General features: G+C 36.6%; 1 protein-coding gene across 1 annotated transcript in view; it reads left to right on the top strand.

The window, feature by feature from the left end:
* The window catches only part of NRXN1 (neurexin 1), a 765,322-nt gene that overhangs the window by 318,408 nt on the left and 432,243 nt on the right, over positions 1–14,671 (top strand). The window contains exon 11 of the mRNA XM_014962458.1: positions 266–292. Coding sequence (XP_014817944.1) covers positions 266–292 — 27 coding nt within the window. The remainder of the gene's footprint in view (positions 1–265; positions 293–14,671) is intronic.

Raw genomic sequence — 14,671 nt, 5'->3', positions numbered from 1 at the left:
CATTTAATCCTGATTTTTTTTCACTTAGATTTGTCACCATGTAGCTTTGTTTGAAATTGGCCATTTTTACCCTATTTGTCGTTTCTATTTATAAAGATTTATCGCAGTATATCTGGGTTATAACACTATGTAAAGACTGATGATATGGAGTGGCCATATTTGCATGTGTCTGTCCCCGGAAGGGTGGACTGTAATTTTATTGGATGTCTGCAGCTGTTACCTTGAAGGATAAATTTTCATTTTTCATCTATTCTTCCCCATCTAGACTGTATCAGGATTAACTGTAATTCCAGTAAGTGCCTATTCAAACTTTTTAAAATGTTATTCCACCATTATAAAATATGCAAACTAGATGAAAAAGATTGTGGACAGCTTGCAAGCACTTGATAATTTATTAATGAAATGTGATGATCAATTATCATTGTGTAAAAAGTCATCATATAATCTAGGGTATATTTTTTGTCCTTCCCATTTTAACTAGAATATTAAAAAAGGACGTATTCTACAGGTTGTAAACATACTTCTAGGAAGTGGTACCTGTAGTACTGTGTTATTCTAGATGGGTTATTTTATTTACAGTAGCCCTAGAATTTTTGGGCCAGCATTTCTGATAAGCTGTCACACGTTTTCCCCTGCATCCCCCCTCTAGTGTTCTTGACATTTTACCTCCAACCTGTGGTGAGACTGTTGGAACCTAACTGTCCCTAGTGCAAGAATTTCTATTTTATAATCCTCATAGACAATTAACTGTATTTACTGGGTGCTTATAACACAATTGGTTTTACTAAATCTTTGTTTTATGGAAATGTTACAATAAGGACATTACGTCTGAGAGTAACAATATTTCTATGATGATTTTTTACACTCTAATCATGTAAGAAACCTTAAATTGAACAATTTTTCTCTGTGATATGCATGTTTATGAAACAGAGGGAAACATTTGCCAGATGAATGGACTAAATTTTAACTTCTCTGATATTATTTGGATTAAGAGGCTATATTCTGAAAGGAGAAAAAAGGACTGTGATTTTATTTTGAGTCTATGGAATTCCTGAATGGTGTCAACAAAATTATTGATAGTAAGTATGGTAGATTTGAGTTTTGGGGTTGGTTTGTTTGGTTTTTTTTCTTTTTCCTTCCTCACAGGTTTTGCAGGCCAGAGGACTGGCTTTATGCAAAGAGAAACAAAGCTAATTTGTACTTGGTAGTTGTTTCCCAAAAGACGTGAACATAACATCCCATAATAGTTTTATAATTCACAAAGAAAAATAGGGAACTGCAGTCATTTATAATGTGTCGCTTCCTAATAGTTTTTGCAATGAATAACTTAACAAGACAAAAATACAGCATTCGTATTAAAAAGCATAGTTTTCTTGGGGCGAGTTTTAAATCTAAACCATACTTAAATCCAGACAGACTTTCCAATGCAGTAAAGGAAATGCTTGCAGGTATCAAGGCATAAAGATAGCTTTCTAATATTTTAAATAAATAAATAAATTAAATTGTTCAGTTACAAATCAAAAATTTCCACTTTCTAAAAATGTCCATTGTCAGTTGTCAAAATGCTTAAGAATATGAAAAATCTCAGAAACAGCTTGTTGGACCGTCACAGGACATTATTTTTGATCATGACCAATTAGAAAACGATTTCCAAGTATAAGACTAGCAGCTTTTTGAGCAGAAATGTAATGAGTTTGCCTGCTGCTGGTAAATTCCTTTTTTTCTTAGGAAAGGCAATACTGCTTTTTCCTAAGTTCCTTAATAAATTTAGAAAATCCTTCTGAAAAGGTAATTGCTAAAAAAAAAAAAATCAGTAATAATCAAATAGGTGTTTTATTTTTTTAATCTCTCTAATCACAAAATGAGGTGTCATAAAAATAAATTTAAAATTATTTGTAAATTCCACTTAAAAGCAAGTTTTGGATCAAAAGAGAACCTGCAAATACAGAGTAAGTAATAACCCTCCAATTAGGGGATTGTGAACAGGAGAAATGTATGTACTGGATTGAATTAGCAATTACAAGTTCTTGGAATCATACAAAAGCAGCATAGCCTCTGTACAAAATATCCTTGGTATGAAATACTCATAAGTTATTTTTCTTTACAGTTTGTTTAGAACCTTTTTGTTATTAGAAATGAACTTTCATGATTAGTTTCATCTCCCTTTGGTGCTTGTGTACCGAACAGATTTTTGTGAGCTTTCGGGAAGGTAAGTACTACAATACTTTCTTATCAGCACTCACTGCAGTTTTTCAACAACCAGATAAGTTTTCATGAGCAATTTCCATGTTTTAATTTTTAGATTGTGAAGAATTATTGCTCTAAGCAGTCCTTAAAAGATGCTTGCTTATTAGACAATATAATGGATTTTAGTGGAACACACACAATTTGTTTCAAAGCAATAGCATCCAGAACCTGAGTCTTAATTTGCTGATCACTAATATTTCCGTGCCTGTCTTTTGGGTTCTCATGAGAGCTGGATGTATATCAATCCTGATTTTCTGTTGATAGAAGTAAATCTAGTTGTCATGTTTGAGAAACTTCTTTCAGCTTTTCTTATTCCTGTTGCTTAGAAATTAGTTATCTTACTATAATTTTACTGCTGGTACTGAAATACTGTTTATTATAGCTAGGCTAGCAAAAGAGTTAAGGTCAGGATGAAGCTTTGAGTTTGGAGAGACAACTTTAAAAAAATTGTAAAACCAAACACAAACAAAAATTGAAATTTTGCTTGAGAGAAGAAAAGGAAAATATGAATGTAAGCATCTTATTTCCTACAGTGAATTACAAACATAGTAAATAAAATACTGTAATTCCTCCTCCCGTTTTCCCCTGAGAGCAGCCTGAGACCTGTGTTCTGCTCACTGCAGATCAAGTGACCACCTGATGACTGGTCAGAGCTGAGATTTTGGTAGGGATTTGTTCTACACTTTGTCATGCCTTCACCTTCAGCTGATGTCCTGTGTTGCAGAAGAGGTGGCATTTTGTGGTCTTCCTTGTTTGAAATACAGACTTTTAAAATTTCAAAATGTTAATCAAATGTCAGGTTGCTGTTGAGCTTGAGTCTTGTTAACAATGTTATGGAGACTGTTCATGCCATTTTTGTGGAACTGAGTGCCATACTAAAGTCAAACTGTTTTTATTTGGTGCTAGGTTAGAAGATTGGTATCTTTATAAAACCTTATACCACTCGAAATGCTCTCTCGTGTCAATCAGAAAATCCTATTGCTGAAATGTTGGGTTTCTATATCCTTAAATGACTTCATTGTCTTCTCCAGACCTGCGAGTTTACAAACCAAAATTGTCTGTCAGGCAGTGAAATAAATGGTCCTTTTAAACTGCAGGTACATGTAGGTCAATGTTGAGGCTGACATGAGAGAGAGGAAAACTCGTGAACAGAAATGGCTGCTGTAGTTTCAGTATTAGTTTTCATAGACTGAGGAATGCTTTTAAAAATAAGACTAAGGTGAACGATGTTGTTTCAAAGAACACAAATGTGCTGCATTTCTTGGCACTAGTTGTTCTGTAAAAAAGAACTGTAAGTTGATTGACGTACAGCTGTTGTACATTATATACAAAATTGATAAGCTAATCCTTGCCTAAGGAAAAATGCTAAAAAAATAAAATGCATTTTTCTCTTTCAGAGAGGGAAGTAATTGTTACTTTTTAGTTGAGACTGTAAAGCATAAATTATAAACAGCAGTGAATCCTCTTGAATTGAATGGGTTTCTTCCCTAGTATTTCTTAAAGACAGAACTCCATCCCAAAATTTACATGGCAGTTTGATAGCAGGTTTTGAATGACTTGTGAACAAATACAGGTGTGCTATATTTCCTTATTTTTCACAAATTCCCTTTTTTTTTTTTTTCCCAATTCTAATGATTCCAAATCACTAGCATCTGAAAAAATTCAGGTACCTGTGACTCTAGAGGCTGCTGGTTTTATGTGCAATATACTTTTTCACAGGCATGTGCAGTCTTACGTGCTGTTTTGTCTTCTCTAGTTTTTTTTGCATGGCTATAATTTCTGAAAATAAATTGTCTACATTTTTATATGAGTCAGCAGAGTAGGACCATAGGATTTTTAGTAAGTGATACATTGTACAAATAATAACAGTTAACTGGTAAATAGCTGGCTCTCATTTCAGAATCTGATACTTTTATCCCATATCTTTTCATATGGAACGATACCTTTTTTGAATGGTGCTGTGAAAGAACACTCAACTCGTGGCACAGGCTGGTGCAGCGGTGATTTAGGTCAGTTCTCTGGTACAGTTTTGCTTCTGTAGGCAAGAATTCATAGAGTAATCCCACAGAATTCATTTATACTCAGATGTAGGACTGTCATAAGAAATGACTAAGAATTGCAGAACGTTAGGAAGAAGGGAGCAGGGAGTACCATGGCAGTCTACATGTATACCATTCCCAAGGGAACATAGCAAACAGCTTTGCAGGCTGGGTGTCTGCCTTTCATAATTAGGAATAATTTCCTGGGCTTTGAGGCTTTTCTGTTTGCTCTTCCAGTGGAGTGTCCTTCACTTGTGTTTACATGCACCCCCCCTTTTGTGTCTGGCTAGTTCTTCATCCATTCTCTATATCTGCTTTTTTTTTTTTTTTCTCACTACATTTCTCTGTTTTTCCCTATAATTCTTAATCTCTTTTTCTTGTTTTGTATGTCCATCCTTTTAAAACTTTGCTATTCTGCAGATGTGCTCATTACAGATGATTACATTCTTATTATTCTATCTGGAATATGTAACATCTGTTATTGAAGTATTTTACTTGTTAAAGTATCCTACAAATCCAGAGCGTGACAAGAAGCTGTATCAGATTATTGGTAAATACCAGGAGAATTGTATGTATTGAAGAACTAACAATGGTGTTCAATTACAGTACATTTTCAGTTTGGACATAGATTTTAAGCTGCAGGAAAGCTTAAATGAAGACTATACATCCTTTTGAAAGCTACTGCTTGTAAAAATGCATTTTGTTGTAAAGTCCAGTGTCTTCAGCTGTGCTTTTATGGATACTGCAAGATCTACTGTGATGAGCAAATCACTTAATACATTTTCATGTATTAACTTCTCTCTATCTGGTGAAAAGAAGGATAAAAATATATTATTTGCTTCTTTTTTCTTGTTGGTGGCAGTACAAAATCAATGTAAAGACACAATCGTGCAGCTCCCACCAAAATGTAAGATTTTGTAATTGGCCTGGTTTCTTCCCCAGTGCTTATGATCGGGGTGAGATTGTTTTGAGGGTTTTCTCATTCATTATGGCTGAGAGCCTGGTAAAATATGCAAAAGAGCTTTACCGTGGAGGACACACAGCAAATCAGCAGGGTACGTTCACTGCGAGTTCAGTCAGGGACTCCCCTCTGTTTGGGGTGTAAAGTTTGAAATAATTATAAGTAATTCTTTTAAAGCTTTGGCTATTCTTTGCAGATTTGGAACACAGGCTCATCGGATTCCTTCTCATTCAGCAATATCACTTTAAAGACCCCTTTTCATATGATTTCCTGAAAAGCAGTCTACTACTGTGCCTCAAAACTGAAAAACATACATGGCCCTTTTCAATCGAGTTCTGACTACGATCTGCTAGTTGCTAATAAAAACCATCATTTGAATCTAATCAAAGGAAACAGGTTGAAAGACACACAAAAAAGGAAAACTGCTTCTTTACTCAGAGCTTCTTGCTGGAGTCCTTAGTACTGAGTCCTGAAGCTCCGTTGATACCATCCTGTGTCTTGCTTCAAGCACTCTGTTGTGAAGTGAGGTTGAAAACAACTAGGGGAAAAAAGTGGAGATCTGGAATATAAACATAATCAAGAAGACTAAAGTAGTTAAGGGACAGCCCATAATTTATTATGTACAGCCACAGAAGCCAGTTAGGAGAGATCTTTTCCGATTCCCCATTCTCTATTAAATGTATTCAGTACCTGAAGGGGGCCGTCAGGAGAGATGGGGAGGGACTCTTGATCAGGGAGTGGAGTGATAGGATGAGGGGAAACAGTTTTTAAATGAAAGAGGGGAGATTTAGATGAGATGTCAGGAAGAAATTCTTTCCTGTGAGGGTGGTGAGACACTGGAACAGGTTGCCCAGAGAAGCTGTGGCTGCCCCATCCCTGGAGGGGTTCAAGGCCAGACTGGATGGGGCTTTGAGCAACCTGGTCTGGTGGGAGGTGTCCCTGCCCAGGGCAGGGGGTTGGAACTCAATGATCTTTAAGATCCCTTCTAACCCAAACCATTGTATGATTCTATGATATACAGGGTGAAAAGAAGTGATACTGCACAGGTTGTGCTATGGAAGCCCATCATAATAATTGGCTTCCTGGAGGTTACTTGCCCATGTGCTCTAGAGAAAAGTAGTAGCTGTTTCCCCTTGCTTATACCCTGCTTCTGCTCATTGGGAGCACCAAGGGCTTTTTTTTTTAATGAAAAGTCATATATATGCAGTAGGCATTTCCCAGATGCTGATAAATGTTAACACTCAAAAATATTTCTGAGGAAGTCATCTCTGCTCCTTGAATGTAGGAGTGACTTCGCTGAGAATGCAAAGGAAACCAGCAGGGTTCAAATGCTCCATGTACCGTCTGTGCTGCAGAATTTCATCTGTCTCTTTAAAAGTTTTTCATTTGCTTTAAAATTGTGTTCTAACCCCCTTCCTGTCTGCTGGCCCTGCTTTTGCATTGCCCATTGCTTTGCTGCCAGCAAAAATGTTCAGGGGTCCATGTGCTGAATTTGACTGAAGTGACCCATTAACAAAATCGTTAATTTTAACTTGCTGCAATTTTCTGAGCCGTTTTTTCATATGACACTCCTGCTGTAGCATAAAACAGGATGGGGGCAGGCAGGAATGGCCTCAAGAGAATAGAAAATGACCTCTGGTAGAGAGAGTGGATTGCTTTTTTCAGTAATGCGGACTTAGGTTGTCCCAAAGTGAATTCATCTGGTGTATGTCTGAGCAAGAACATCCTGGAAAAATACATCTTATTGACAGAAAGGCAGAAACATCACTTCTTGAGATGCCTAATCTGTATCAGTTAAACAAGAGATATTTCAGAGATCTGAAGGGAAATGTTGGAAGGGTTTCTGGGTAATTGTCTGCATCTTCAGTTATATAAATGACAACTATTTTCCTTTTCTCCTGAATTTGGCTCATAAAACAAGCTGTAAGTTGAACCTAGGAAATATCTGAGCCCCAGTTTTAGGGAGTTTGAAGCTTGAGGAAAAGCCATTGGGTATCAAGAGGAGGATACGTGTAAGGAGGTGCCAGTGGAGGAGATGCTCTGCTTTTTGACCATTCATGTAAGACAGCAAAGGTTTGCAACATGATTTATGTTGTGGCTTCTTTGTGAAATTTCACATGGATGTAGTTTGGCTTGAGAGAGGATTCTGAGAAGGTAACCGTGAAAATGACTTCTGAGTATGAGCTCTCCCCCTTAAGGGGCGACTAAAAAAAAATCAGTCTTGTGATATACTGATTTCTCAGCTCAAATGTATCCTTTGGTAAACACAGAAATCTTGCAGGGAAAGACTCAAGCTATGTAAAAAAAGCCATTTTTACCCCTTCTTTAACCAGTTATAGTTGTTAAGAGGAAAAAAAAATTAGAAATTTGAACTAATAAAGGAGATAGGAAAATTTGAATCAACTAGCTAATTATAAAGAAATCTTGAGAAGAGTCTTGCATATGTATAATTTGTCAATGCCAATGGTGGGGCACCCATTAAGTTCCCCTCTAGCTCAGACCTGACGCCGCTTTGCTGGGGCATGGGAGAGAATTATCATCTTAACATAGCAAACAGAAGCTCAGACCTTAATTAAAGTGAAAACAAGTGCTTCATAGATTTGCTGGCTGACCATTTAAGGGTCTATCATATTTGCTGTCTCCCTTCTGACAAAGCTTTCAAGGTTGGCTGCTGGGCATTGAGGGCTTTGCTCTATCAGTGCTTCCAGCCTAGGTGAAGGACAGCAGTAAAGTTTATTTCTGTGCCTGCATTCTACTTGCTGCTTATAAAACCTCATCTGTGTTTGCTTTTTCTTAGCTGGCAGAGGAGAAAATTGCCATTAGTCTTCTGGCAGACTGTCAATAAAACATAATTTCAAGTTCTCTTACTAGAAAACAGATGTTTTTCTTTTTTGTGTGTATGCTTCTTTCCTTTCTTTTCACTCTTTTCATCCCATCTTATTTTTATCTTCTTAAGTCCCACATTCTACTTATGGTACTTTAAAGATAGAAGTGATTGAGCGGGGGGCCTCAATAATCAAATATATAATGGTAGTATATCTGTGGCTTTCTCAAGGCACAGTAGTGTGCTCTGCAATAGCCAAACACAGTGAAAAAAGGCAACAGTAAAAACTTAAACATATGGTTATTTAAGTAAATTTTAAAATTTATACAGTAAGGATAGTTGTGGTCAGATAAAGACTTAGGGTTTTTAGCACTACCACATATATATTTTCAGAAGCTTCTTCAAAATTGCTGAAAAGTAGTAGACTTTCAATTTTACAAGGCCAGGCATAGATAGTTTTCCATTTAGTGTCTATGTGGGGCTATATGGGTCAGGGCCATGGGGTGGCTCTGTATCAGCTGGTATGCAAGGTGTTACCAGCATAGCCCGAGGGCATGCTCTGGACTTGGCTGAAGTTGCTCCCTCTGAGTCTTCAGCTTGAAGTATTTAAAAAGGAAGTGAGGAGCAGGAGGTCCTCCAAAATGCTAAATATGGCAGGAGGACTTGTGGAGGATAGGAGAGCAGGTTGCTGCAAGCATGTAACCTCTTATTTTACCAATAGGGACAGAGCAGCCTCCAGGATGTCCTACATCTGTAAGAACAGATTGTCTTAAATTAATAAGTCCTGATTTATTTGCCAGGGAGTTGTGTGTGTCTTGCTTATAGTGGTCCTATCAAATCTTTCATAAAAGGACTCCTCAGAAGTAGTAGACTGGGCTTTTCTACTACTTTAATGGGAAGAAACGATAGAAAGTTAGTTTTTCTTCTATAGCAGGTCCTAGCTTTCTCTTATTTTACTTTTATGTTTTTTCTCATTTAGCTTTTGAGAAGCAAGATGGCTTAATCACATTTCAGGAATAGTAATTTAAATTATCCTCACCGTTTGTTTTCATGACAGCAAGTGGGTGTTACAGTCTAATCTTGTGGGATATTGAGGAGTGATGTTTTAATCAGTAGTAGCAAAGCAATTGAACACTACTTTCTTCTGGAGAAAAGTATACAAAAGCTAATGGAATGTCATTGATGTTACTGAACGGGGCTGCAGTCGCAATCATTTCAGAGGAAAGCTCTGCTCCCAGCTTGTCCCACAGGAATCTCTACTGGCGTATTCATAAATGATTGAGAGAAGAGGAGGAACACGGAGATGATAGTATTTTGCAGATGCAATGAGATTATTTAAGAAAATCAAATTAAATGCTGCATGTAAGGGTTTTCTGAAAGGTTTCAAAATGCTGAATGGCTGGATAGTAAAATGGTAGGTGCAGTTAAATATTAATATGCAAAAAGTAATTCATACTAGAATAAGTAACTTTAATTATGCAAGCACAGCAATGGAGTCTGTTAGCACTGAGCTGAAGAAATTGTGCAGTCATTATAAATAGCTCCTGTAAAACAGTTCAGTGCTCAGAAGTGACCAGGAGTCCCAAAGGATGTTAGTAGCTATGGGTAAAGGAAGTAAGAGCAGAACAGAAAACAGCATTATGCTACTGTGCAGTCATTTTTTTTATCCGCATCTTGAATGCTGCATGTGGTTTTAGTTCCTGTTCCTCATAATGAATGGGCAAGATTCAGAGTACTGGATCAAAGAGGATTCCAAGTATGAGTTGGCTTTCCTACATGGAGAAGGTAGACAAGCTAGGAAAAAAAAAAAGATACCTGAGAGGATGAGTGTATTTTTATAAAGATACGATGATACAGCTGTAAGAAGCATCAAGAAGTTACTAAGTGGTATGAAACTGAAATACATCAAGGACTTTACGTGAGAAGACAGTTTCTGCAGGTCCAGTAGTCCCTAATATGTTGGTCACTGGAAGCTGTGACTGTGTTAGAGCAGTAATTGCTTTTTGGTGGCCCTGCTCTTCTTATTTGCTGTCGAAAGCACAGGACTGAGCTCGCTGGACTCCTGCTCTCACCTGGCAAGACCACCCTCATGTTCCCAAACAGATATTTATTTGTTTTTAGTGGACCAAAAGTTTGTCATTGCATTAAAGTTAAAGATCTAGAAGCAGCCTTAGCTCAGAAAGTCTGTAAACTACAAGCTGCTAGAAGCTGGCAGCAAATAGTTAGGGAAAATACCCTTTTTTTATCCTTTTTTTTGTTATTTTTTGGTCCTTTATTTAATATCCTTCCCTTCTTCTCTAAACATCAATGGCTGGTTGTTGTTAAAGGCAAAATGCAAGACAACACAGAGCTCAGGAGTAACATTCAATATAGCAGCTTCTGTCTTACGCACCATTTCCTCTCTTATTTTGCAGCTTCTTTTCCTAATCATTTTATCACTAGTTATACTCCATATTCAGAGCAAACAGGAAATTGCTAGTGAAAGTAATAATAAATGTCTCATCAGCTGAGCTGTAGACAGTCATTCTAAACTTTGTAATCAGATTCTATGAAAATTAGAGTATTACCACGCAGATGGCAGCAGATGACACAATCCAGTATTTCAATAACTTCTCCAAAAAATGATTCTTAATTAACTGGTAAAACCAGTCAAATTAGCCAACTTAATTAATGATTTACCCTATTTCATATGTAGTAAGAATTGTGAATAATTTTTTTTGACTTAGTACCAAGAGTTTTCTGGCAAGAAAGTTTGGTCTGTAGCTCTTTAAAAAGAAAATCATGGTTAGCATTCAGGATTAATAAAAAATAACTGTAACTCAGAGCTGATTAGTTGACAGTGCTTCTAAAGTTACAGTCAGATTGGAAATACTACCAGACTTCATGTATCAACACCTTTATTTGCTTTTCACATTAATTCCTCATTTGTTTCTTAGGACTCTCTAAGAAATAATGCTGTTGTGATGCTCATCTGTTAATATTTTTGTGAAAAATATTGAGAAATGCTTATAAATGACAATTCTATGGAAAAATACCGCAGTCTTGCTAGTATAGGATTACGGTGTGAAGAGTTTTTTTCAGGTGTTAGGAACTTAAGGGTTTTTTCACCAGTAAGTCTGTCTAAAAGGATATTAAAATCATCAATATTTTAGTTCAGGTAGTATTTAAGTATCTTAAGAACACGCGTAGGACTTTTCCTGAATTGATACCTTGCTGAATCAATGCTGCTGTGATTATTTCCAGAACTTTTCAAGGAAAACCAAACAAATTGCCATCTCTCTGCAGGTAGACACTGCTTTTCTGATCAACACATCACTTGCTTACAGCCACCATTCTGTTGTAATATATACTTGTAAGGAATTAACATAACAAGCGTTTGGGGTTAGGCTTTTTTTTAATATAATGGATATACATGGATAAGAGATAAATGAGAGGGGAAATATAGAATCAGAGAAAGTGAAATTTCAATGGGATGTCTGGTTCTCATTAAAGCAGCCAGTGAGCATTCCAATAGGTCTAATATATGTTGAGGTGACATGCCAAGTTTCTGTCCCTCTCATATTAATAGATATTATGAATAGAACACTTCTACATTATTTAAAAAAGCGCAACCAACTTTGGTAAGTGTCAGACCAGATCCTATGTCTTAGTTTGGTGTGATTAGGAGAACCAAGCTGTGTTGGGAAAGCTTGACTACCTCCTCTTCAGTTAAAGAAAGAAAGAAAAAAAGGAGGGAAAAAAAAAGGGGGGGTACCAAATTAATATGAGTTAAATTAAAATTATTCTGATACATTTATACATTTATAGTGCTGGAAGTCTGGAATAAATCCCTGGTAAGCAATTGTCTAGCTGTGTTGGGAAAGCTTGACTACCTCCTCTTCAGTTAAAGAAAGAAAGAAAAAAAGGAGGGAAAAAAAAAGGGGGGGTACCAAATTAATATGAGTTAAATTAAAATTATTCTGATACATTTATACATTTGAGCTGTGTTGGGAAAGCTTGACTACCTCCTCCTCAATTAAAGAAAGAAAGAAAAAAAGGAGGGGGGAAAAAAAAAGGGGGGTACCAAATTAATATGACTTAAATTAAAATTTTTCTGATACATTTATAGTGCTGGAAGTCTGGAATAAATCCCTGGTAAGCAATTGTCTTACTCCTTCAAGCATTCAGATCAGTGGGATCTGATTATAGATCTGATTATAGACAGCACTGAACAGTATATTAGTGCTGGAAGTCTGGAATAAATCCCTGGTAAGCAATTGTCTTACTCCTTCAAGCATTCAGATCAGTGGGACCTGATTATAGACAGCACTGAACAGTATAATGGGCGTAGAGCCTGTGTCTGTCTTTTCCCTGTGAAGCACTCTAATGCAGAAGTGGAGTTCTCTGCTTATTTGGATAAATACAAGTTTGCAGAACCTGGTTTCTGAGCCATCTGTGGCATTTTCATGGTCCCTCCTTTGTGTCTGCAGAAAACATTGTGTAAGTATGTATTAGTTTCAGCTGCATGACTGTTTCAAAAAGGTGGGCTATTTTTTCATGGCTTTGCTTCTCTGCAGCAAGTCATCATTTTGTAAGTTCAATCTTGATGAAGAAGTCTAGCAAGCACTTAGCTACAATATTATTGTCCATTAATGTCATAAGAAGAGTAATTCATTTTTCAATGTGCTTTTTTTGAAGAGCTAATAGTGTTAAAATCATCTACCCAGTGCATGTCACTGATGAGCAGTTTCTTCTATTAAAAACACTTTGTATCTAGCACATTTTGCATTTGTGTCTATTAAAGTGTATGAAACATCTATCATAACATTTTAAGGACTCAGTAGCTTATTACTGGAACCACATAACCGCTTCCTTACCATATCTTCTTGACAATGACTTTAATGAATTATATTTAGGTAGTTGTGAAAATTTCTATTGGGGCACATTTCATTTTTGGATGACATGTCAAGAGGTTAACTTATGCTCCCTTCCAGCTGATTTCTAGGCCTCAATCCATCAGACAAGTCACTTCAAAGGAGATATTACTCTGTTGACTTGAGACATCAAGGTAATGTTGGCTTTCTGAGGTGCCACTTTGGGAAGTGTGCAAAGAATTCTTCAGCAGTTATTTGTCTAGGCAGTGCTGAAGCACCAAGACACAAGATGAAGACCAAGACATGGAATGAGAAAAAGCTATTAAAGAAAAGAGGGAGCTGTGGTTAATGTAGCTTATACTAATTTTTTGGTATTATTTCTCATAATATTTCTCATTCATTTTATATTCTGTGAGATTTTCCTCAAAGGAGTGAAGTGCATGTGTGTAGAAATAGCATTTCATTAGTTCAAAGTTCCTCTCTTTCTCTGCACGTTAAGTCTTTTCTCGCTAATGATAAAATCTCTCTGGAAAAGAAAGACCAAATAGGTAAGTCAACAATTCCATCTTTCACTCACATGCCATGAACTGTTTACACGTGACTTGTGGAAATCAGATCAGAAATGAAGAATTACAAGCATAAATAGTATGATGGCACCATCTAAGGAATTTTAATTTTACAATAATTTAAGCACTATAGTTGTTGAGTATTGGTGAAAATTACCTGTTGCATTTGTGTTGTGGTTACTGCCATACTTTGAATTGTCCATGCAGTTTTGCTACTTAACATTTCAGCAGCTTGTATGCTGTTTCCTAGGCGAGAAAAATACCAATGTATACCATGGGCTCTCAGGGGAAGAAATATTCTTGCACCTCCAGCTAATGTTTTGAAGGTGATAGAAGACACTTAGAAGCCAGTTGACAAGCTAATCAGTTATGAATAAGAGCAGCACTAGCTAGAAAAGACTCCAATGTGGATTCCTGATTTCTTAGAATTACATGAATTGAGATACAAGGGCGCACCTTAAGATAGTGCAAGTAGGAACTTCTGTCAAGAAGTTGACTTGTTTTTTTCAAATTGCCATTCGCTGACATGGAGCGCAATCCTTAACAGATAAAAAACAGCAAAAGGCCATTTGAGAGATTCCCTCAATGCTGAAATCAATTCCATCTACTCAATTTTAAAAGTCATTCCATTTTAGTTTCATACGGGCATGCACGAGACAGCAAGCACCAGCCTGGGAATAGCAGGCAGGAAAAGGTGCTTGACTTGACATATTCTTAGCAAGCAAGTGATTGAGCAGCCATAATTGCAAAATGAAATTCTCAAAAAGTTGCAAGTGAACAATGAAAAAGTAAGACTAAACCTCACTATTGCAGATGTCATAGTTAACTTCAGTTTCATGTAGCCACCACAAATACATGTCTGGGAAAGTAATAGGTTTAGAAGCAGCTAAGATAGAGTAATAGGTTTAGAAGCAGTGTGAAAAGTTTGATGCAGAATGCAGAAAATGTCCCTGTTTGAGGAAAAGAAGCACACATTGGTCTTTGGGGTAAGAAATCGCATGAAAAAGCTGGAAGAGTTGCTGAAAATTTACCTTTAATAAAACGCCATATTAAATACATGCAAACTATCTCAAACACACATGATATCTAAGGCAGTTGAGTACTTTTGTACCCAACAAAATTTCTATTGGAATCAGTATGTAGTATTTTTTAATCTTATTTTAGGCTCAGGAATCCTGAAG

This window comes from Calidris pugnax, unplaced genomic scaffold, assembly GCF_001431845.1.
Source record: "Calidris pugnax isolate Ruff unplaced genomic scaffold, ASM143184v1 scaffold147, whole genome shotgun sequence".
Classification (NCBI taxonomy): Eukaryota; Metazoa; Chordata; class Aves; order Charadriiformes; family Scolopacidae; genus Calidris; species Calidris pugnax.
Note: the sequence above shows the minus strand (reverse complement) of the source record. Positions and strands in the feature narration are given on the sequence as shown.